Raw genomic sequence first — 23880 nt, 5'->3', positions numbered from 1 at the left:
AGTGTACGCTGTTAAGTGCAGGAGGATTGGCAGGATTTATACATCGGGGAAACCAAACAACCTCTGGCGAAGCGGATGGCACAACACAGAAGAGCGACCTCGTCAGGTCAGGACTCTGCAGTCTATTTACACCTACAGGCCAGTGGACACTCTTTCAATGATGAGGATGTAACATCCTGGACAGGGAGGAACGCTGGTTTGAGGGCAGAGTCAAGGAGGCCATTTACGTGAAAAGGGAAAGACCATCTCTGAATGGAGGAGGGGGCCTAAGGGTACATCTGTCACCATCTTACAATCCTGTGATTGCAGCCATTCCCCCAACTCTCTGTGAATGGTACTCATGGTTATTGATCAGTGGTTGTTGATCAATGGTTGTTGATGGTCATATCAATGGTCATGAAACTGACCACACGGCCCGTTGTTAGTCAGTGGTATTAGTAGTCACTATGCAAATATGAAAATAATACATGGTCTGCAACAATGCTCAAGTTGGTGGTACGTGTCAAAGTAACATCATGAGTAGCATGACCCAATGTCTCCCACTATAACTTTGCCCAAAGCATCAAACGGCCTCCACCAGCTTAGTAGTAGTGCATCCTCATTCAAAAACCCCTTATTCTGTTAAATGGGATTGTCGGCACATGTGCTAATTATTGTGTTTCTGGTAGATTCCTGAGGGTTGGTGCTTTAGTATTTGTCTTTCTTGATGCTAAAATGCATCTTTTTGTGTTTCTTTGTCTCGCCTCAGGTATCAGAGCAGGAGATGGATGACATCATAGCTCGATCCACTCACAGGGACAAAATTAGCAGGAACAAGCACTCATTTCATTCCCAAGGTCTGACCTGTACCAGCATTCACATTTTAATTAACTGTATCAACTATTTTACCTGCTACACTATTGTAGTTTAACTACTGTGTAGGCAAAAGCACTGTTTCTTTGGTCTGTAACAAGGTTTCCATGAAGAACACTGTACTGTGACAAGACAGGGTTGATGTTGTTCACTTAGTCCTGGTTTCACCATGGTATTAGATCACTTCCTGTTCTTGTTACGGTGCACTGTGGTGTTTTTCTGTAGGTCAATCTGTGTAGCTTGATTAACTGCAAATGTTCTCATTGAAACCTATTTCATAGTAACTTACAGGGGCTGTATTAAAGCATCATTTCTTCAGAATCACATGCAAATATTCACTAACTGTGTCCTTAGGGATTTGCTAGCTTAGTGTAGCTAATAGCTTAGCAGTTAGCCAAACCACTAGCAGCAGGATTGTGTGTTAGGGGTTAACTGCACTTTCCTCCTCAGCTGTGCCCCAGCAGGTGACTGTGGAAGAAGTGTAGTCAAAAACAGAAGTGCCCACCAACCTGTTCAGTTCTGGGGAAAATTGATTCTGCCAGTTAATTTTCCCCAATCTGTGAAATACCTGCCAAAGAACAAAATGTGCTGGGAAGATTTTACTCTTAGAAATGTGAAACTAGAGTCCCAGCAACCATGGTCAAAGTATTCCAGGGGCCAGAGCAGGTGACACTGGAACAACTTTGAAGGCTGCATCAGCCTCTAGTCCCATAGTATATATGTGTATGTAGTATATATGCATGTCCACATGTGGGTCTTCAAATGGCGGCTGTCCAGAAAATGATGTAACTTTTATAGATAACTTAAATGTTCAGAGGAAAACCTGTTCTTATTAGGAGAGAGCCAGCATCTATACCTCTTTGGATTTTTTAGTTCTTTCTATAAAAATTGGTGAGATTGTATAAAACCCCAGTCCTACGGTCTTACAGGGAGCTTCCCTCCTCTTGTTACCAGCACCCCCCAGATCCCATCCACACATAAACTATCCAGCAAACCACACTCTCATTGCTGTGCTGCTGATACTCAGTTTTATTTATCTATGAATCCAGACATGACGGCCTGGATTATCTTTAATGTCTTCCCTCTAAACTCAGATAAAGCTGAGGTTAAACCTTAGAAATACAGTCACTAACTTGCTCCGTGTGGTGTGTGAAAATGATGGCATCACTGAATTCTGTATTTGTTTGGGTTTGTCGTGGTTTTAATGTGTAGGTGTGTCCTGTAAGAACACCAGCCCAGCAGTGAAGGACATGCAGGAAGACAGGTCGCCTGTTCTCAGCTGGACCATGAAGAGGTTCCTTGAGCCTGCCAGCAGGGTATGTTTTCATTTAGACATATATTTCGTTTTGTTGATGCATTGATAGGTTCAGTTTCAACCTTCTTACACAATCATATAGAATAGAATAGACTTTTATTGTTATTTTACATGTACAATGAAACTGTAGGTGCTCCACACCAGCTGTGCATGGAATAAAAGTGTAACTAGAAAAAGTTGCATTTCCTGCAAAAATGCAGTGTGAATGCCGTGTAGTGGAACCTAATGAAAACAGCTGAAGAAGCAGAACTATCTGCTGAAAAGAGCTGAAGAAGCTGAAGTTTGTGCTGAAAAGAAGTGAAAAAGCAGAACATTTAGCCTATAAGAGGTGAAGGAGCTAAAATTTCTGCTGAAAAGAGGTGAACTAGCTGAAGTTTTTACTGATAAGAGTTAAAGAAGTTAAACTGTCTACTGAAAAAAAATGGTGCTATTACCGGGATTTAAACCCGGCCCTCCCGCTTTGAGAATGGCTGCTCATCTCTCTGAACCAAACTGGTTCTCAACTGAGTCAAACATATGGTGAGAGAAAAATGTGCAGGGTGCAGAAGGCGCTGAGCAAACTGCTGAAAAGAGCTGAAAAAGCTGAACTTTCTACAGAAAAGATGTGAAGAAGCTGAAATTTGTGCTGAAAAGAGGTGTAGAAGCTGAAGTGATTGCTGAAGATGGCTGTATTTGAAAGGGTACACCGCAGACTGTCAAGAAAGCAGTGTGCATGTGAGCATGGAAGATGTGGCAACTGCCACAGGTAGGATTCGAACCTTCACCACTGGATCTTACAGCAGCTGCTCATCCCACTGAGCCAAACCAATTCTAGTCCCGAAGAAAGATATGATAAGAGAAAAAATGTGCACTGTGCAGAAGAAGCTGAATTGTGCTGAAAAGAGGTGAAGAAGCAGAACTTTGTGCTAAAAAGAAGTGAAGAAGCAGAACTTTGTGCTGAAAAGAGGTGAAGAAACTAAAATTTGTGCTGAAAAGAGCGGAAGAGGCTGAGATTTGTGCTGAAAAGAGGTGGGAAAAGCTGAACGTGCAGCTGAAAAGAGGCAAACTTGTTGAACTTTCTGCTAAAAGAGATGAAGAAACTGAAAATTCTGCTGAAAAGAGGTGAAGAAGCAGAACTTTGTGCTGAAAAGAGGTGAAGAAACTAAAATTTGTGCTGAAAAGAGCAGAAGAGGCTGAGATTTGTGCTGAAAAGAGGTGGGAAAAGCTGAACGTGATGCTGAAAAGAGGCAAACTTGTTGAACTTTCTGCTAAAAGAGATGAAGAAACTGAAAATTCTGCTGAAAAGAGGTGAAGAAGCAGAACTTTCTACAGAAAAGGGGAAATGAGCAGAACTTTGCACTGAAAAGAGGTAACGAAGCTGTAGTTTCTGCTAAAAAAACAGCTGAAGAATCTGGAATTTTTGCTGAAAAGGGGTCAAAAAACTGAAAATTCTGCTGACAAGGGGTGAAGAAGCTGAAATTTGTGTTGAAAAGAATTTAAAAGGCTCTGCTCATCTCACTGAAAAAAAAACCCTTAATATTTCAAAAAGTATAAAAGTAATGAGCACCAAAATAGCAGGCATTAGCAGAAGGGGCAGAACAGTTTAAAGTTTGAATGGTGAAAATCAGATGAAAACTGAGGGAGTAGTTAACCAGCAAAGGTCTGAGCAACTAGAATAAGGTAGAAGAAAGAATAAAGAGAAACAGGAAATCAATAGTGTGAATGCCTCTGAGGCATTTATTTATTTAGTTCCAAGTTTAATTAATTAATGACTCTTTTTATTAATTAATGTTGTATTTAATCTATTCATTTTGTCACTCCTGGCCTTCCGCAGTTGGTTCTTGTTTCATCAACTTTCTTGGGGTTTTAAATAAACAGCTAATCAGTGTAACAAAGTAAATCTTACAGTTATAGTATACACCCTTTCATTCCAGTTAATGAGTTAAATGTATTTTAATAGTTTTAAACTTCCTTTCATTTCAACTTTTGTCCAATTTGGTTGTTTCTTAAACAGGGCTCCCTGAGTTCAGAGGCAGAGTTGTCTCAGTACTTCCCGCAGGAACTTTCCAGCCACTCATTCCCACCTGAATCCATGTTGATGGGCTCAGATACTGATGATGTCCTCCACCAGATGAGCTGCATTACCTCCAAGGATGACTGCTCATCAAAACCACAAGGTAAAATGTTACTGATTAAATCCCAGGAAGACGTTTTAGGAATATTTCACAGATTTAACTTTAAAGTTTGCTTCCACCATGCTTGACATGTGAACAGTAGTTGATGAAATGAGAACTTTACTGACCTCTAAACAACATGACTGAAGTATTAAAAGGTTAACATAACTATTAGGAGTTACCAGTGATCACATTACCTGTGGCTGTTGCCATTAATACAGTGGCTAGAAGCTAAGGCTAATAATAAAATGATAATATCCACTAGGAACTAGACAGGAACAATGGGATCCTACCTTCTAACTCTATTTGATCTGCAACAAACATAAACATGTGCTGGATTGTATCAGTGGCATCATTACAAAGCCTTCACCTGGGGCCTTGCCTGGTGTAATAGACCCCCTGCTGCCATGATTAGTACCTCAGTGATGTCTTTAAGTCCAGCGTTGTCCAGCCACTGGTTGGATTTCTGGATGTCAGGCACTTCTTCTATCTGCCGATGGTACCTACCATACGGGGCTTGCCTGCCGTGATGGTTCCTACTCTTGCTCCTCTCCTTTCTGGAGTTTCTGCTCCCTGAGGTATTCACTGAGTGCATGGTCAGTAGTGGCCACCATCCTGATGTACTCATGGATGTTTGTTGTTGGGGCATCCAAGAGGAAAGGGCCTCAAGCCCCGCCCCCACACATGCCACTGACCATTTATGAGATTTTTTTTAGAGACCAAGCATTTATCATCTCTCTTTAAAAAATTACACAGCATCCAGTTTTGTAAAAATTAGCTGTAAGTTCATCTTTATTTTCAGGATTCAGCCCACCTCTGACAGAAGTGGAAGACGGCCGTGTGTACAACAACATCCAAGACCAAACCTCTGCACCTCTCAGTCACCGTGTGGAGGCCGTGTGCCAGCCCATCACGTGGTCCAGCCCCCCCACAGCACGCAGCCCACTCCTCTGCCAGGTGAAGTGCTTCGAGGATGACCTCAGCAGAAAAATCGAGCCCTTCCACAGACCCACAAAATCTGAAGCCTTTACCTGCAGTGACGTGTCACAGAGTGATTCAGCAGGTGTATGTAGCAGCTCGGTGTTAGACGGTGAAGTTGGTGGAGATTTGCAGAGTGCAGGCAGAGATATACCCACAGCACTCTGTGACAGTTCCACTCAAAGTGAGGATGGTTTTCCCAATAAGGCAGAGTCACCTGGTTGTGAGTTAACCTTCATGTTCATTCACCAGCCTTTAGATCACACAGCAGGGGTGTCGAGCAGCGTGGGCTCTGTGCTAACTGATATGACCATCAGCAGTGAGGACTGTCTGAATCAAAGTCATGGAAAGTTGGAGTCAAAGCAGTCCCCCAAGCTTGAAGCAGTGAACAGGGTCATGATGAGCACTGAAGCACCAAACCTACCCCAGCAGCAAACATCCCAAACGGATGAACCCGCCCTGGCCTTGGCCCCATTCCAGCTCCCATCCCACAGCACAGGAACAAACCCCACGCTGGCTGCCGACATGCTCCCCAGTCAGCTATATGAGGAGGAAGATGCCAGTGAGTTTGCAGGGATTTGTCCCATTAACACTGTGATCCTAAGAAGGAACGACGGGAATTCATTTGGGCTTGAACTGGAGATAATGTCATCACCACTGAAGCTGGTGATCGCTGGGGTGGAGCCTGGAGGTGCAGCAGAAAGGGTACGTGGGATTGCTTTCCACCCTACACCAGTGGGATGGGGGTGGGGGGTTCCCCCAAAAAACAAAATAAATTCAACAACAGTTTTTGGCAACAAACTGCAAAAAAAATGATGGCTGTAGCAAAGATGATACAAATTCAAATATATGCAAAGTTTTCTATGCACACTGAATATGAACAAGAATATTTGAATTTTCTGGTGATTCTTTAAAGGATCAAATGATTTAAGATATTAAAAATATTCCATGTAAAGGCTGAGCTTGTTTCTCTAACTGTGGTCCCAGGAGTCTGCGGGCAGGCTGCGTCCTGGAGATGAGATCGTCAAGATTGGAGATAAACTAGTTTGCTCCTCCAGCTACCAGGACATCTGTGAACTCATGCACAGCCTTCCTCTGACACTGGCCTTGGACATCAGGAGACCGATCTCAGGTAAGACGCTCACAGTGTGACTTTATTCTAAAGCTGAATAAATGAAAATGAGCAGCTCACCTGCTTCAAGAAATTACAGCCTGATGCTGTCAGGGAGAAGATGCTGAAAGCACTGTGAAATAGGCACAGGGGACTCAGATGTGAAAGTTACTCCAGTCTGCACGCAATAATTTGAAGCTAGCAGGTTGTTAATGCTATCCATCAAGTTTAACAGTCTATGAACTAACGTCAGCTAACAATGTTAGCTAAAATCACAGCAATGTTACATCGAAGCTACTGAAGTGGCACATAGCCTAGGTAGCTACCACAACTAAAATAAGATATTTGCAGTAGGCTAACGTTAGTTTTTAAAAATAACAAGTTTTTGGCGAGGAGAGCATCTTCTTTGCTGGCAAACAGAGTTTGCATTGTTAAATTTTAAGTTTAAAGTTTAAATTTAGCCCATCCCTTTCTTCTTTGAATATGAAATGGTGTTGGAACTTCCGAGTCCGAAACGTGCACTGCTGACTCTGTTGCGCTGGCTCCGGGTCCATCGTGTGATTGACGCCACCAACAGGACGCTTTTTTTTTTTACAGCCTCTTCTCGCGTGTTTTGTTTGGGTTTCCAGCCGCAATGCGCAGCGTGGAATGACCAGAATTACAGAGGACCGCCATGTAATCCATTTATAACAAAGTAACTGTATTCTAATTACCACCCTTTTAAACAGTAACTGTAATGGAATACAGTTACTCACATTTTGTATTTGTACTCTGTTACTCCCCAACACTAATCGGAGGGTTGGTGGTTCAATCCCTGCTGAATATATTGGACGGGATACTAAACCCAACTTGCTGTCTGATGCATCCATCGGAGTGTGAATGTCTCTGAATGTTAGATAGAAAGCAGTTAAATAGAAAAAGTTTTTGTGTGAATGGATGAAAGTTGTGTAAAGCTTTGAGAAAATAGAAAAGCTCCATTTAAAAACCGCATGTATGGACTGCCCAGCTGATTGGCCAATGTCAGACGAGAGTAAAAACAAACTTTGGCTACTCAGAGCTTTAGACTCTTCCTTCCACCCAACCCTTTCTACTTTTCCTCAGTGCAGTAATAATATGTTTATAGCTGCTGTGGTCTGCGTCTCATCACACAGTTGTTGTCTTTGCATTGGGGAAGAAGCACTAACAATATACAGGCTGGATTCCTGAGTAGATGCTCAGCTACACTAAGCAGCTTGTAAATGGAGCTGAACACTTCTGTCACGCTACACTGCTCGCTCACTTTCTGCAGCTTACAGTCAAACGTCCAGCTGCTGGGAGGAAAACTGTCTCCACTTAATGGTTACGACATGATTAAATCATATATTTGTGTGTCTTTGAATGTGCGCTTACACTGCTGTGTAGTGCTGTTTCTAAGCCACCAGGTAGCGTCACTCTTTAAGCTTTCACATAGACTGCCGTGTGTTTTCCTTTAATGCTGACCTCAGATGTAGGATCAGCATCGCTCTCTCCTCCCCAAAGCAACCTGCACGCCTCTGACTCTCTGTTCACGGTGACTAACCTTTATGTTTCACTTTTAATGACCAATATTAGATTTGCCCTGTAGCTTCACACTAGGTGTAGTGTAACATTAATCTTTATGTAACACAGAGATTGCTGTGGGGCATTAAAACGGGGAGTCTTTCCACATGTCTGTTTTAAAGCCATCATGTCTCTCTGAGTAAACATGATCATAGATCAACATTACTGATAAGCAGGCGACGGATAAAGGAGGAAAAGTCACTTCCTCTGACGATAACCTGTCCATATACGCTGCACCTGACAGTTTCCGTTCTGTAACTGGTAAATAGAGACTTCACATCTTTGCATGTTAGACACTAAAGTGCAAACATGTGTAATACAAGAGAGAGCAGTCGATCATGTGACTTCCTGGATCAGCCACAGCAATGTCCTGCAGTTTACCAGCTGAGTATACATCTGTGTAGCTTTAGTCTTTCCTTGTGAGATTGTAGATTATAATATAATGCAACACTTTTGATGCATATCACTGTGTAGTATGTAATAGTATTGTTCAGTGTGGCTGTATGCCTTCCCTCTGTATGTTAGGAGTCAGCAGTTCACAGCAATGACTGTATCAAATATAACAAAGTTGACACAGTCATTGGTTCAAATCAGAGAGAAATCCATTCGGGTTAATTTCACGCCACTAACATGAGAAAAGGTCTTTAATCACTTCACCTTCATGACGGCGCCTCACCTCTCCTGCAACAGGCTGAATTACATAGATACATGTTATATAGCCTCTGTCAGTGCGCCCCAGGGTGGCTGTGGCTACAATGTAGCTTGCCATCACCAGTGTGTGAATGTGTGTGTGAATGGGTGGATGACTGGATATGTAAAGCGCTTTGGGGTCCTTAGGGACTAGTAAAGCGCTATATAAATACAGGCCATTTACCATTTACCATATAGTGGTGCAACGGATCACGGTTGATCCGTAATCCGAACCAATCCCACTCCACGGTTCGGCACGCACGTGGGCTGAAGATTTGAAAACGAAGAAAAAAAAGTATGTGTATGGTGGCGTGGTGGGTCTGTCAAGCGGTAGCTATGGCCCGCGGTAGCTATGGCCCGCGCTACCGGTCCAAGTGGAGGAGCAGAGGAGTATTTAAGCAGCCCTTTGCTGCCCAGCCTGACCGGGCTAACGCTATTACAGAAGCTACTGCGGTGTTTAGCTGCAGACGGGAGGCCGTATTCTGTTGTGCAAAACAAGGAGTTTAAACTATGATGAATGTGCTTGAGCCACGCTATGATATCCTGTTGCGCGTCCACTTCAGTGGCAAGATCGTTCCAAGCATGTATGAGCAGGAGAAGTTTAAAGTTATGGCTGAACTGTCACAGGCATCTTCTGTTGCTCTAACTACAAACGGGTGGAGCTGCAGGGCAACGGAAAGCTACGTGACCGTGCTCATTATATCACAGCAGAGTGCGATATGATGAGCGGTGTGTATTATTGTAGGGTCTACCTTACAATATAAAGCACCTTGAGGCGACTGTTGTTGTGATTTGGCGCTTTATAAATAACACTGAATTGAATTGAGTGGTAGATACAAAGACTGTACTGCCCTATATTGTACCATAATTTTTTTTTAATAACTGCGTGGAGTCTTGAATGTTTTTAACAGGCAAAAAATACTTCAATAAGTAAATGTTCAATTTTTGTCTTTTTTCTTTTTTTGCTGATCCGAAAATTGATCCGAACTGTGAGATTTTTGATCCGTTGCACCACTAATATGTACACATATATAATTAAACTTACACATCAAATTATATCATATAAATTACAATTCATTGGTTTCATATTTAAAAAAATATGTAATGTAAATTATTCGTTGTTACCAACCTCCTCTCATTCGATCCTGATCTTTTCATGTCTTGTGCCAGCTGTAGATCGACTGCTCAGCCTGGGAGGGACTGTGTGGTCACAGAGCAGTGATGGATCCACAGTGGATCCAGTTCAGGGGGGGACTGATCAAGTAATAAGAACACATTTAGGAAAAGCCACAATCCAACCAGACTGTAACTTGCCCATCGTCAATGTAGACGACGTGTTATCAGATGTGAGCCACGACACCAGTGAGGAAATATCCTGTAATGAGCCTGAAACCTGCCGTCCAGGCCAACATGGTGCAGCCCTGTGTGAGAAGCCTCCTTTGGAAGCCAGAGAGGAAAAGGGTGCCGCCTTTCTGATGAATAAATGTGTGAACCAACAGAAAGAAGGCAGCTCTGCGGTTTTCAGCGGATCAGGTCCAGAAAAATCAAATCCTAGTTGTAAACACATGGATCCCACTGCAGATGTCAGTGGTTCAAACAGTGACTGCAGTGCAGTGGTAAAGAACATGGCAGATGGTTTTGGTGGTGTCTCTTCTACACGGTCACCATGCCAGTTTCTTAACAGTACAGTACCTGTTTCTGCTACAGAGCCACACGTTGACCCAGTCTGTGCAGCATCCAGACACACAAGCGTTTACAGGAACCATGCTCCACCAGCAGCCCACTCTGTCACTGAAAATCTGCATGCAGACGTCTCCCAAAGATCAGATTTACTGAGGCGTGACGACACACAAACATATTCAGTGGAATCCAACCCCTCAGGCTCCAGGCTGTCCACAATGTCAGTGAGCAACAATCAGAAAGTCGTGCAGTGTAAAGATGCGTTAAAGCCTGATGCTCGCTCCTTACCTAAGACAAGCTCAAAGCTGAAGCACCTCGGTTACTCAGACAGTCCTGTGTGGAGGAGTAACTTCAGACTTCAGGTTGAAAGTGGTCCTTCCACACTTAAAGGTTTGAGTGTTAAAAAGAACAGCCCAGAAGAGCCTCTTCAAAAACTGTTGGGGGGTGCAAGTCCAGTCCCTGCAGATACAAAGGCTTCCTTCAGACAGCCAACAAATCCACCAGCTGTGGTAACCACTGGGATTTTGAAGCCCACCAACCAGCCTGATATCAGGAGTTGCCTAGCTGTGGCCGGAGCAGGTGACACAAAGCAAATAATGGCTGAGCATGGAAATTCAGAGGGAGCTTTGCAAACTGTGCAGCTGCCCAAAAAAGACATGCACGTAGGTTACGAAGCAAAAGCTGAATCACATGGACCTGCCACCCAGAGGACATTCATGGAAGTGCGGCTGTCTTCCTCATCATCATCATCAGCAACAGCAGCAGCATCATCATCATCATCAGCAGCAGCAGCAGCAGCAGCAGCTGCGTCACATAGAGACAAAAAGGTTTCAAAAGAAAATAAACGCAGAAATGATACAGATGCACGATTAGCAGCAACGCATTCATCCACTGTCACCACAGAAGAAAGAACAGCTGCCTCGATCACCAACACAGCATTTCATTCACTGTCTTCTACAGCAGCTCATTCAACAAGTAGAGGTTTCAAACCTGTGACAGTTATGGAGACAGAAGAGACAGCGAAGTCCAGCACATCCAGACTGTCCACACAGACCCTGTCCACACAGGCCCTGTCCACACAGGCCCTGTCCACACAGACCCTGTCCACACAGGCCCTGTCCACACAGGCCCTGTCCACACAGACCCTGTCCACACAGGCCCTGTCCACACAGGCCCTGTCCACACAGACCCTGTCCACACAGGCCCTGTCCACACAGGCCCTGTCCACACAGACCCTGTCCACACAGGCCCTGTCCACACACACTGCCTCGTCTGCAGATTACAGTCCTTTCTCTGTCCGACATAAAATCAAATCCTTTGAGAATCTGGCTAATGTTGACAAGCCCCTGGTGAAAAGCGGTGATCCTCAGCCGTATGCGCTGGCATATAGAGCCCCGCTGAACCAAAGGATTGCAGGTTATATGGAACTAGTTAATGCTGTTGACTTCCGGACACGGCAAAGGAGTTTTAGCTCTTATGTGGAAAATCTGCTTCCAGCCACATCCTGCTCTCTTCGTCTTCGTAAGTCTTCTGAGAATGAAGTTCACAAAGCTCCAGATGGGGCTGCGCCACAGACTCCTCCAGTGCTGCGCAAGAAACATGGCAGACTTCTCTACAGTAGGTTACGGCAGCTCAGGGCTCTCAGCATGCCTGAGCTGGAAAAACTGTGCAAAGAGGACGCTGCAGGAGGGCGCAGCACTGCAGATAAAACAGACGCTGACACCCGGTCCACTATAGCCCCAGTGACTGACAGCTTTCCAACCTGTGCAACTCCAATGAAAGCAGATTTGAACAGGGTTAACCACAGCGAGGCTGAAGTCACTGAAGAGACTGCTCAGAGGACCCGAGAGACCCATGGCCGGCAGCTCGGCTGGTCCATCAGGTGAGACTTTAAACCAGTCATTGTAAATCACAGCAGCTGCTTTGCTCCAAACATAACTGTGAAATGTGGGTGAAAAAAACACATTAAATGTCCTGATTCGATGACTTTTTCTCTGCAGTTTAGAGGAGCTGTCGGCTTCACCTGTGAGTCAGTGTAAACTGCAAACACTGCTGTCCTCACTAACAGCGAAAGCTTACATATCAACCCTGCTTCAGCAAACCAAGGTAATGTCTCACTGCAGATACAGAGTCCAGCTGAGTTTGGGTTTTCTTTATTTGTCACTCTCTGTGTGTTTTGCAGACTAACAGAAATACTCGTCTGGTTGTCCTGAGTAAAGGAGAAGGTTCAGGACTTGGTTTCAGTATTGCTGGAGGAGTCGACCTCGAGCAAAAGGACATAACTGTAAGTACAAGATGTTGAAGCCTCACATTGTACATCCTTCAGATTTAAACAATAATGTACGGTGACTGTTGCAACAATTTAAAGTACATTTTCTTGCACATTCATTTACTTGCCTTGGATGCCTCACTAAGATATGAAGATTCAGTTAGTCCAGAAAATCTCAAGAAAAGTTTCTTCAAGAGCAAAATGCACCAAACAGTGTGACAAAGCCCACTCTGCTGAGGGAAAGTTCATTAGTCACCAGCTACAGAGGTCAAAGGTTACCAGCAGCTCAGATTACAAACCACAACAAGCCTTTCAAAACTTCAAGCAGCAGACGTTTGAGGACTTACAGGACCTTTAAGGACTTACAGGATCTTTGAGGACTTACAGGACCTTTGAGGACTTACAGGATGTTTGAGGACTTACAGGACCTTTGAGAACTTAAAGGACCTTTGAGGACTTACAGGATCTTTGAGGACTTACAGGACCTTTGAGAACTTAAAGGACCTTTGAGGAACTTAAAGGACCTTTGAGGACTTACAGGACCTTTGAGGACTTACAGGACCTTTGAGAACTTACAGGACCTTTGAGGACTTACAGGATCTTTGAGGACTTACAGGACCTTTGAGGACTTACAGGATGTTTGAGGACTTACAGGGTCTTTGAGGACTTACAGGATGTTTGAGGACTTACAGGATGTTTGAGGACTTACAGGACCTTTGAGGACTTACAGAATGTTTGAGGACTTAAAGGATCTTTGAGGACTTACAGGACCTTTGAGGACTTACAAGATGTTTGAGGACTTACAGGATGTTTGAGGACTTACAGGATGTTTGAGGACTTACAGGATGTTTGAGGGCTTACAGGACGTTTGAGGACTTACAGGATGTTTTGCTAACATTTTGGTGCCACAGCACAGCTTCAGGTCCAGTGGAGTCTTGATGGCTCAGCCCTGTTTTGGCAGCAAAGGGGGACTGACACGATATTAGGCAGGTGGTCATAATGTTGTGTTTGATCAGTGCACTTAATTAGTTCATGGCAGATGCAGAAAGGACTGGTTAACCTGAGAGCAATAGTGATCGACTGAAGTCAGTCACATATTGCTCAGTGAGTAACTGTCACTGTTGCACCAACTCACCGTGACCTCTCACAGTTTTTTAAAGGCCACGATCCTCCAATAATTCAGGAGACCCATCTGCTTAATGAACACATAATAAATGTATTTAATACATGACTGAATAATATGTATTATTAATATGTTTTTGTCCTCAGGTTTATCGGGTCTTCACGAAAGGTGCAGCTGGTCTTGAAGGTACAATCCAAAGAGATGACAGCATTTTATCCATAAATGGCATCAGTCTGGAGGGTAAAACACACGCAGAGGCTATGTCCTGTCTTCATCAAGCCAGGCAGTCCAACCAGGTCTTAGTGGTCATTCACAGAGACAAAGACAGTGTGCAGTGTATCTCTGACAGACAAGCCTCGGCTACCCAGAAGTCTTTGGAGCGTAGCGGAGGTAGGTGTCCATCTCCAATGGGTACACAGAGCTTCCTGTAATATTCTCATTGGCTGTAACATCTGTTTATATCACTCTGATGCTGACTGACTTAGAGTACTTCTTTCGTCAGAGCATTTGACCCTTTTAAATACAAACATTAACCTTGCAAACAGCTCTGCCCGTGGTGTGGTTTCTGCAATCAGCTGAAGTCCAGCGGTCAGCAGCAGCATCCTCTCTTAGGTTTATATCTAACTTCTGTCCTTCTTGGTGTGGGATGTCTTTCAGCTGTGGATGTCAGTCCAGATGGTGCTGTAAGAGTGGAGCTTCATAATACTTCTGTTGGACTGGGCTTCAGTCTGGAGGGGGGCAGGTCTTTGAGCCACGGAGACAGGCCTCTCACTGTCAAACGCATCTTTAAAGGTGACTTTTTCTTCTCAGACAAAACGCACATAAAACTGTGACGTCACAGTGTGTGTGCATCTGTTAACAATGAACACGAGGTTTGTAACGTAACCTGTGTCTTTGTACCTGCTGGTGTCACAGATGATAATGTTAACGTGAATACTGATTCTTGTTTGTTAAAGGTTTTATCACATAAACCTTCGGGCTCAAACATAAACATAATGCTACATAGATAACTAGCTTAGCAAACAAATTCAGCCTGGTGTGAATCACAGGGAACATGACTGAAGTCGTTCCACCTCCTGTGTTTCAGTGTACACTCCCTCCTGGTTTCATTCATGCTTTCTTAAAAAAATCCCAAAACGGTCATTCTCTTATTTTGTAGGTGCATTTGTAATGAACAGCAGGGATCAGGGGACAGGACACACTCACTGCAATTCTTGGGACTTTAATCATGAAGCTGCAGCAGCAGTTCTGTTTGCATTTGCACAAACTTAACGTATATTTTTCCGGGTCTTTAGTCACAGACACAGATACTTTCATCAGTGGGACACAGAGTGGACGCTACCTTTGTTCATTCAGTAAAAGTTAGTGATTGAAGCCGACTTCAGTGCAGTGTTTGAGCATCAGAAGAGAAAGTAAACACAGCCATCACAGTGAGATCAGTTTATTTTCTTTACCCCTAATTTCTTTAAGAGCTTCAATAGCTGTAGTGCTACTGGGAGAAACACAAAATCTAAGCTGTTTACTGTGTCCGCCTTAAATCAAACAACGTGACTGTTATAACAGCATTGACATTTCTGTTTGGATGGAAACAGCATTTTCCTCTTGTGGTCAAAATTTGTTGCATAACTTAAAATTTGTGGCACTTGGGTTAGCACGGTTACCTCACAGTAGGAAGGTCCTGAATTCAGTTGTCTGTGTGCACGTTCTCCCCGTGTTTGCCCGGGTTCTCTCTGCTTCATCCCACAGTCGGGTTGCAGTCAGTCGGGTCAGGTTAACTGGTGATTCTAGATTGTCCACAGGTGTAAATGTTAGTGTGAATGGTTGTCTCTCTGTGACAGACTGGTCACCTGTCCAGGGTTTACTCTGCCTCTCGCCCTATGATAGCTGGGATAGGCTCCACCCCCCTGCGACCCTGATAAGGATAAACAGAAGAGGATGAATAGATGGAACGCTGGAAAGTTCAACAAAATCAAACTTTACATTTGTTGAACTTTGACCTCAGTGACCATGACAGCTGCATGCGTGTTTTCTTGGCACGGCCACACTGAAAGTAACGATTGCAGTGTATCCTGTGTGAAAGTACCTTTATTATTTATTTAAACACAAATCTTTGACTAAATTCAAATAATGAGAGTCAGTGAGATATGCATATATTAGATGAGCTGTTAGCCTTTATAGTGAATGTGTTGGATCCTGGAGAAATCAGAGGCTTAAATCTGACAGACACTGACAAGGACGGTTGGCTATAGCCAGGTGAATGGCCATCTCTCAAATCATAGCTATAATTTGAATATATCTTCAGCGTGTAGATCATAAGTAGACCAGAGTAAAATAAGGAGCTTTATCTGAGTCTGAATTGCTGTTCATGTCTAACACAGGAGGAGCTGCGGAGCTTTCCGGGCTTATCGAGGTTGGCGATGAAGTCCTGTCGATCAATGGCTGTTCTCTGGAGGGACTCGTGCACCGTGATGCCTGGAAAATGATCAAAGCCACTAATGAAGGGCCTAACCAGCTCCTCATACGCAAGCAGAGCAATGTGATGGTAAAAAACAAGGAAACGGAGTCCTGACAGGCTCTACTGTTCACGCGGATACGTTTAAAAAAAGCAGTTATACATTTTGATTGTTGGACTTTTTGGTTAGCCTTTTTAAAATATCTTTGTATTTAATAATTGGCTGGACACTATTGTGGTGCATGATATGTAATTATGATTTTTCAAATGAAGAGTTCAGTTTATTTATAATAAATTAACTTTTGAACACTCAGAAATAATAGATTTGTAAGGCATTCCTTTTTTAAAATAAAGCTGATATGTTGACTGTGGCTCTAGCATCCCAGCTTATACATCCACACTATATGCCTCTGTACCTACTCACTTATATGGTAGTGATGGTAAATTTAAGTTTTAATGAGTCACTCACCAAAGTGAATCGGGTTTTTTGAGTCATTTGAGTCACTGAGTCAGTCGACCAGAGAGTGCAACAAATGTACATTTTCACTCAAACTTAATTTGTTTCTCTTTTCATGTAAATCCTACTGTTAAGATGAATGATTCTAAAAGAAAACAACTATTTTATAGAGCAAAAAAGAGCAAAAACATTTCTAAAATTAAGCAATTTCCTATCAAAATTGCTTAATAAACATTTATTTTGTTTATTTTTATTTTATTTTTTAGTATTTTCCTTAAATGTGTCAAATACATATTTTCTCATGCCAAAGGAGCTTGCAAAGAAAAGCGTCTGGACTTCTTTAAGTTGCTTGAAACGTTTCACCTCTCATCCGAGAAGCTTCTTCAGTTCTAAGGTCAAATGGTGGAGAGTCCCAGATTTAAACCCAGTGGGAGTCTCCCTGCACCCTGACTGCACATTTACTCCGACATCATCCTAGTGCAAAGACAAGTGGAAGCAGACAAAAACAACAAGCACACATGCTACAAACTTTACCCGAGTCATTTAGACAGCCGTTAGCACATGATTCTCCTTATGGGGACCTGATATGTTTAATATGCTGCTGAGAATATAGCCCAGAAGAAGCGTATAGTAGAGCTTTTATTTTGGAAAGAGCCATTATATATATATACATATATATATATATATATATATATATATATATATGTATATATATATATAATGGCTCTTTATATATATATATATATATATATATAAAGAGCCATTATATATATATACATATATATATATATATATATATATATATATATATATATATGTATATATATATATGTATATATATATAATGGCTCTTTCCAAAATAAAAGCTGCACCTAGTGCTCCGATTACCACTGAGACCACTGTTACAGTCACCCACTACATCTCCTCAGCCCTTGGTATATCTCGAGCTTCTCGTGTTGCTTTTCCTTGTGTATGTTTTTCCTTCCTTTTCTCTTTCCTCACCTATCAATACAGCCTCTTTCCCCTGCTTGTCTACCTCTGCAGTCCAGTTGGTTTGGCATCACCAGTTTGTCCGTCTGTATCTGGAAGTCCTACAGGACCTTAGCTCGGTCATTCTCCACCACCCTAGGAGGCATAACCTACTTTGACCTCGGGACTTCCAGGCCATTCGGCACAGATGTTCCTGTACACTATGCCGGCCACTTAGTTATGGCGTTCCATGTATGCCCTGCCTGCTAGCATCTTGCACCCTGCTGTTGTGTGCTGGATTGTCTCATGGGCATCTTTACGCAGCCTGCACCTGGTGTGATATTAAAATACTGATAAACTATAATAAAAATGATACTGGAACATCACTGACTCTAAGTTATCCTGTTGTAACTGAATCTATTTATAGTGTTTCAGGGGTAAAAACGCAAAATATTTAGTTGATGCGTATCTGAGTTTTATTCATGATTTACTGCTAAGACTTGAGATACTTTAAATATGTTAAAATCTTTGGTTTTTTTTGCTTTGTTTGTTTGTTTTGTACATAAATAGTAAAAAAATAAAAGTAAAAAAATAAAAAGAACTAATTCCATCTGAATTTTCAAGGAGGATAGGGAAGATGTTAATAATGCTGCTATCGATGACACGACTGAAGGAATCTGTTATTTGTGGACACTCTTTGCACCGATGAAGAAAATGCTTTGCATCAGTTTCTTGTTTGAAAACAGAGAGTTTCTCGTCTGTTGCACAGTTTGACTAACAGAACCACTTGCAGTTATTTCTGACATTGACCATTGGAGGGCGCTAAAGTGCACAAAATGTTTGTTAGCAGCCTGAATGGCCCACAGGAAGAAGCTGTTTTTGAGTCTGTTGGTGTGGGAGGTGATTGATGTGAGGGGCCAACCAGAGGCCAGCGGGTCAGACAGGTGCTGAGTGGGGTCTGAGGGGTCACCTGTGATGGCCCTGGTTTTCCTGAGACAGGAAGATCTGATGATGGTCTCAAGGGGTGGCAGAGGGCAGGCAATAAATCTTTTGGTCAGTGTTAATTACACTCTGCGCAGCTGTTCTCAGCTGTGGCACACCCAGCTAGTAGGAGAGCACATGCTCCGGTAGAAGGCCAGCAGCAGCAGGTTGTTCTTCCTGAGGACACGGAGAACGTGCTGCTGGGCCTTCTTCACCAGGGTGATGGAGGTGTGGGTCCAGGTGAGATCCACTGAGATGTTGGTGCCCAGAAACCTGAAGGTTGAGACAGATCCACCTGTTTTCCATGTATAATGAGAGGGGAGTGGACCTGTCTGTGCCTCCTGAAGTCAGTTATGAGTTATTTTGTTTTAAGGATGTTCAGGTTCAAGAAGCTAGCTCTTGACCTTGAACAAACACAGATAAAAGCTAACATGGAGCAACTGGAAATTTAGCCTGCAATCGCAGAATCCAGTGCAAAGTGTTCGAGGAGTGATTCACGGAGGAGTCCTTTTAAAATACAATATATTTATATATTTAATGATTAGATCATTAAAAAATCTATACTTCACAAAAAAGTTATGTATTGGTCCAAATGTTGATGATCCCTCATTCTTCCAGCCTTGTTCTTGGGGGTGATCTCAGCCTGGGACTAAATGAAGAAACACAGCAGAACCTCAGCGCTGTCAGCAGTCCACAAATATAATCAACAGTCCATGAGCAACTTTGGGCTTCGCGATGCGTGGTGCTCCTTCACCTCGACATTAAGGAATTTTCTTTCTTCTCACATGTCCATCCCTGCTACTCTCATCTGGATTATTTCCCATCAGCAGCTCACTGCTCAGTGACATCTTAGACATTGAGATTCACCCTAGCCTGTATTTCTAACACTAAGACATAAGAAGAATACTACACCACGTAAAAACTGGGGATTTAATACATCACTGCTCAAAGATGAAGGCTTAAAGAGTGGACTTTATATTTAGACTATAATGACCTGTGTGGAACATCAGCATCTGTCCTCTGGGAATTCAATTCAATTTTATTTATACAGCACCAAATCACAACAACAGTCGCCTCAAGGAGCTTGTTATTGTAAGGTAGACCCTACAATAATACATACAGAGCGAAACCCAACAATCATGTGACCCCCTATGAGCAAGTAGTTTGGCGACAGTGGGAAGGAAAAACTCCCTTTTAACAGGAAGAAACCTCCTGGGAAGCAGGAAAAGCTGTGATGAGAAGTAAAATAATTTCATTCCCATCACATAAAAAGAAAGAAGAAAACAAAAATATTCAGGAACTAGAAAATAGGGGTGGGTTTTGATAATCGATTTATCGATTAAAATTGATTCTAGCTTGGATAGCGTGATATCGATTCATTAAAATCCTGAATCGATTTTTTTATATAAATTTATTTTGCCTGAAACGCCAGAATCTCAGGTTAAACCTCACAAACTTCAACAACCACCAAACAGCTAAAACAGTAAATGAGAGCAGGAACACGGCTGCTGCACAAAGACGTAAACACAAAGCTCGACCCGCCGACGGATCAGAATCAGTGAGATGTGGCTTTCTCACCTGACGGCACGGAAACGATCGGGGCTGAAAGCCGACAGCTCACTGACTCTGATGTTTCGGCGGGTTGAGCTTTGTGTTTACGCCCTTTTTGCACTGATTCTGAAGTTGTTAGTTTATCTCTCTCCAAACAACATTGACCGAACCAGCAGCAAAAGAAGATCCAAACTATGCTTCACAAAAACATCACCATGAATTCACTGTGACTTTTACTGTTTTGCTTCCACCAGGATAAAATCACACTTTGTGTAGAGCTCTCTCTCTCTCTCTCTCTCTCTCTCTCTCTCCACCCCCCCCCCCCCCCGCCCCCCCTCTCTGTACTTCAAGAACAGTTTCTTAAAAATCTGTTTTCTGCATTATTCGCTTGCTTGTTACGCACAAGTCTACCATTGTTTACAGGCTGTCGGCCGCTGTTTTTCCTTTTACTTACTTCCGAAAACAAAGCCTCATTTCTGCCGTTCAATACTGAACAAATTTAAACTTTTTAAAATTATACAAAATTGCAAAACGCTCAGCTGTGTCTCTAAAACCTCTGAAACTTTGCTCTTCTTCACCTCAGCAACATCAGGTAATGTTCATGTGTTGATTTACGGTTTTCTTTCGCTTTTGATCTACTGCAGAATATTTTTATAAATCCCAGGCCAGGAAAGTCGCCTTCATGTTTTTCTGTGTTTTATCTTCAGCTACTTTGACACAAAGGCCTCTGCTGTGATGCGCACACCTTTGATAATGTCTGGCAAGTGTCAGTTTTCTTTTTATAGATATATAAATATGGAAATGTACTGATGCAGATCTGAATTATAATATTTCTGACTGTCTGAGGCAAAATTTCCCCGAATCGAATCGTGGTTCAAATCGATTCAGGACCTGTTGAATCGAAATCGAATCGATTCTAGAAGTCAGTGACGATACCCAGCCCTACTAGAAAAACCATCAAATATTTACAAGAAGCCTACATGTCAAGATCAGGAAATACTGAACAAAACATGCAAAACAAAACTAGAATTAAATGAAATCATTAATAAAAACAGTTCTTAGTACAAAGACTTCAAATGAACTTCAATTTTGAACATGATAATAAATCCGGTCGATTTCTGGCTAACCAGCTAAAAAGAAAAAAAGAAAAAACAAGTATATGTGCTGTTAAAGATTCATCTGGGAACACAATATATGACCCTGAAAGAATAAGCAACACACTGTATATCCCTCAAGCTATCGTCCAATATCCCTTATTAATGTAGACCTCAAAATAATCTGCAAAGCTCCTCCTGACCAAACTGGTTTCATAAAAGGCAGACACTCATCAAAAAACAGACGTAGATTACTTAATTTAATTGACTACTCATGCAGTAAAAACCACAATATTATCTCTAGATGCAGAAAAAGCGTTTGACAGAGTTAACTGAAAATTTGTATTTGCAACTTTACACAAATTTGGTTTTGGATCCTCTTTCATTAACTGGTTAAAATATAATGTAAACAGCTTGTGTCAGAACAAACGACCAAACATCCGTGTCCTGGATTGTTGATTACCTGACAGGAAGACCACATGTACACATCCTGGACAGGGAGGAACGCTGGTTTGAGCGCGGAGTCAAGGAGGCCATTTACGTGAAAAGGGAAAGACCATCTCTGAATGGAGGAGGGGCCTAAGGGTACATCTTTCGCCATCTTACAATGCTGTGATTGCAGCCATTCCCCAACTCTCTGTGAATGCGACTCACAGACATTGATCAGTGGTTGTTGATCAATGGTCATGAGAATTTGCATAATTAAGATTAAGGAACTGACCTCCCAGCCCATTGTTCCTTCACTGGGCTGGTTTCAGTCATTATGCAAATGTCCTGTTTATAAGGTTGAAACCTGCAGTCAGCTGAGACTGAAGACGTCACCTGATGATGGCGAAACGTTTCTCCCACAAAACGTCCAGATGAACAGAATCAACTTTTGGAGACACAGGAAGTTATTTCATTGAAATGCCATTCTTATATATCTCTGTAATATTCTTGATATTTATAATTGAACTATTTGTATGTATTAGAGCTATTTCTTATATTTTGTAACTATGTAATATATTGTATTATTTAATGTTCAGTCTGTTACTGTCTGGAGCAACTGTAACCACGTACTTTCCTCAGGGATTAATATGCTGATTCAGATACAGGCTTAATACATTTTTGTATGAAAACGCATCGTTTTCTCTCCGTTTCGGCCTCCCGTCCACACTGAGACGGTGTTTTCCCTGAAAACGCAGCGTTTGGAAAACGCTCTCGAAAACGAATACATTTGAAGACGGTGCTTTGGCATTGCAGTGTGGACAGTGAAAACGGAGACTTTCGGAGACGGAGACGCATGTTAGTCATGTGATGCAGTCATGTGACCAATTAAACAAAGATAGCGGAGGGCGTTATACAGCAGCTGTTTTGTCTGACAGCACTATTAAAGATTAACATCAGTCTGTAGATGCTCCAGAGAGCTTTTCTTCACATTCTTTAATTCTCACTCGCTTTTGCAACTTTGTACTTTTGTGTTACTCGCAGCAACAACTCCACCTCATTGTGAGTCCATTTAAAAAACTCAGTGCTTTTCCTCCACATTTTGCCGCCACGTTTCGAAGAGCGGGAAAGTAAATAAGCGGCAGACAGACATGAGGCAGGTCGAATCTTCTTGCGTTTCACGCATGCGCAGGACTGGAACATAAGCGTTTTCTGGCCGTTTCAATGTGGACGCACACCTCTGTGAAAACGACTGAAAACACTAGTGTGGACGCGGAGCGTTTTCAGACGACAATGCCGTTTTTGTCTGTATCCGGGCCAGTGTGGACGTAGCCACTGTTATGGTACTATATCCCCCTGTAGGTGTATATCCCAGCAGTTTGGTCTCCCACAGGCTGAGGCTCAGGCTGTGCGAGACTTCCCATGATGCACCGAGTATTTTCCCCCCACTAACCTCATTTCAGTACCATTGCCTTTATATGCCAGTGCTGCATGTCGTGTCTTCTTTTGTCTACTGTCTCCCAGTCAAAAAGGAATTCCTCCAACCCGTCATTGTGAAGTGGGATTGTCTGATCCTTCTCTCTCTGCACAATACACCCACGACCAGGCACATCGAGTACATATGAAACTCCACACAGAAAAACCAACTGGCTTGACCTGAAGGCCTTCTGTGAGGCAACAGTGTGACGCAGCGCATCTCTGAACACTGAATTTAAATGTTACAGTAAATCACTTTTTTTAAATTGGCTGCATTTTCAGTGTCCAGGTGTAAGACCAGCAGAGGGGAGTAAAATCACACTGTTGCTTCAGTGCATCAGCGCTGTGACAGCATGTGAAAAACACGGGAAAGCAAGCTTTAGTTGTTTTAATCTATTTATCTTAAAGACATTTATGGCCAGACTAATGAAGCAGACCGCTGAGGTCAGGCTGTGTAACTGTGGATCTCTGGCAAAATGTCATCTTTATACTGTATTTCGAGGCCTTTAACTAATAGTAAATATAACATAAAACATATAAAACAATTAGAAAGTGTATCACATGAAATCATTTCAGGAACATTACGTGAGCAATTAGGACTACAACTGATTTTCATGTTCATCCTGAAGGTGTTGGATATTCTTGAGTCAGTGCAGTCATGCTTATCAACGCACAGCCTGGGAATCTGATTGGCCGTTTTCTTGCACGATGCACACAGCCCTCAG

At 42.6% G+C, this 23880-nt stretch overlaps 1 protein-coding gene across 3 annotated transcripts in view; it reads left to right on the top strand.

Moving 5' to 3' along the window:
- Positions 1–16679, top strand: part of pdzd2 (PDZ domain containing 2) — a 57064-nt gene extending 40385 nt beyond the window's left edge. For 2 of the 3 annotated variants that reach the window (XM_087848839.1, XM_087848838.1), the window contains 11 exons: positions 749–836; positions 2065–2168; positions 4161–4323; positions 5123–6003; positions 6286–6430; positions 9848–12239; positions 12358–12463; positions 12540–12641; positions 13896–14139; positions 14407–14541; positions 16128–16679. In XM_087848839.1, the coding sequence (XP_087704965.1) occupies positions 749–836; positions 2065–2168; positions 4161–4323; positions 5123–6003; positions 6286–6430; positions 9848–12239; positions 12358–12463; positions 12540–12641; positions 13896–14139; positions 14407–14541; positions 16128–16318 (4551 nt within the window). In that variant the 3' untranslated portion in view covers positions 16319–16679. Of the gene's footprint in view, positions 1–748; positions 837–2064; positions 2169–4160; positions 4324–5122; positions 6004–6285; positions 6431–9847; positions 12240–12357; positions 12464–12539; positions 12642–12772; positions 13122–13895; positions 14140–14406; positions 14542–16127 lie in introns of those variants that run through there. The other variant, XM_087848840.1, reaches the window with a different exon arrangement.
- Positions 16680–23880: the final 7201 nt, after the last annotated feature.

Source organism: Neolamprologus brichardi, chromosome 12 (assembly GCF_056152115.1).
Source record: "Neolamprologus brichardi isolate AB-2024 chromosome 12, ASM5615211v1, whole genome shotgun sequence".
NCBI classification, from domain to species: Eukaryota; Metazoa; Chordata; class Actinopteri; order Cichliformes; family Cichlidae; genus Neolamprologus; species Neolamprologus brichardi.
Note: the sequence above shows the minus strand (reverse complement) of the source record. Positions and strands in the feature narration are given on the sequence as shown.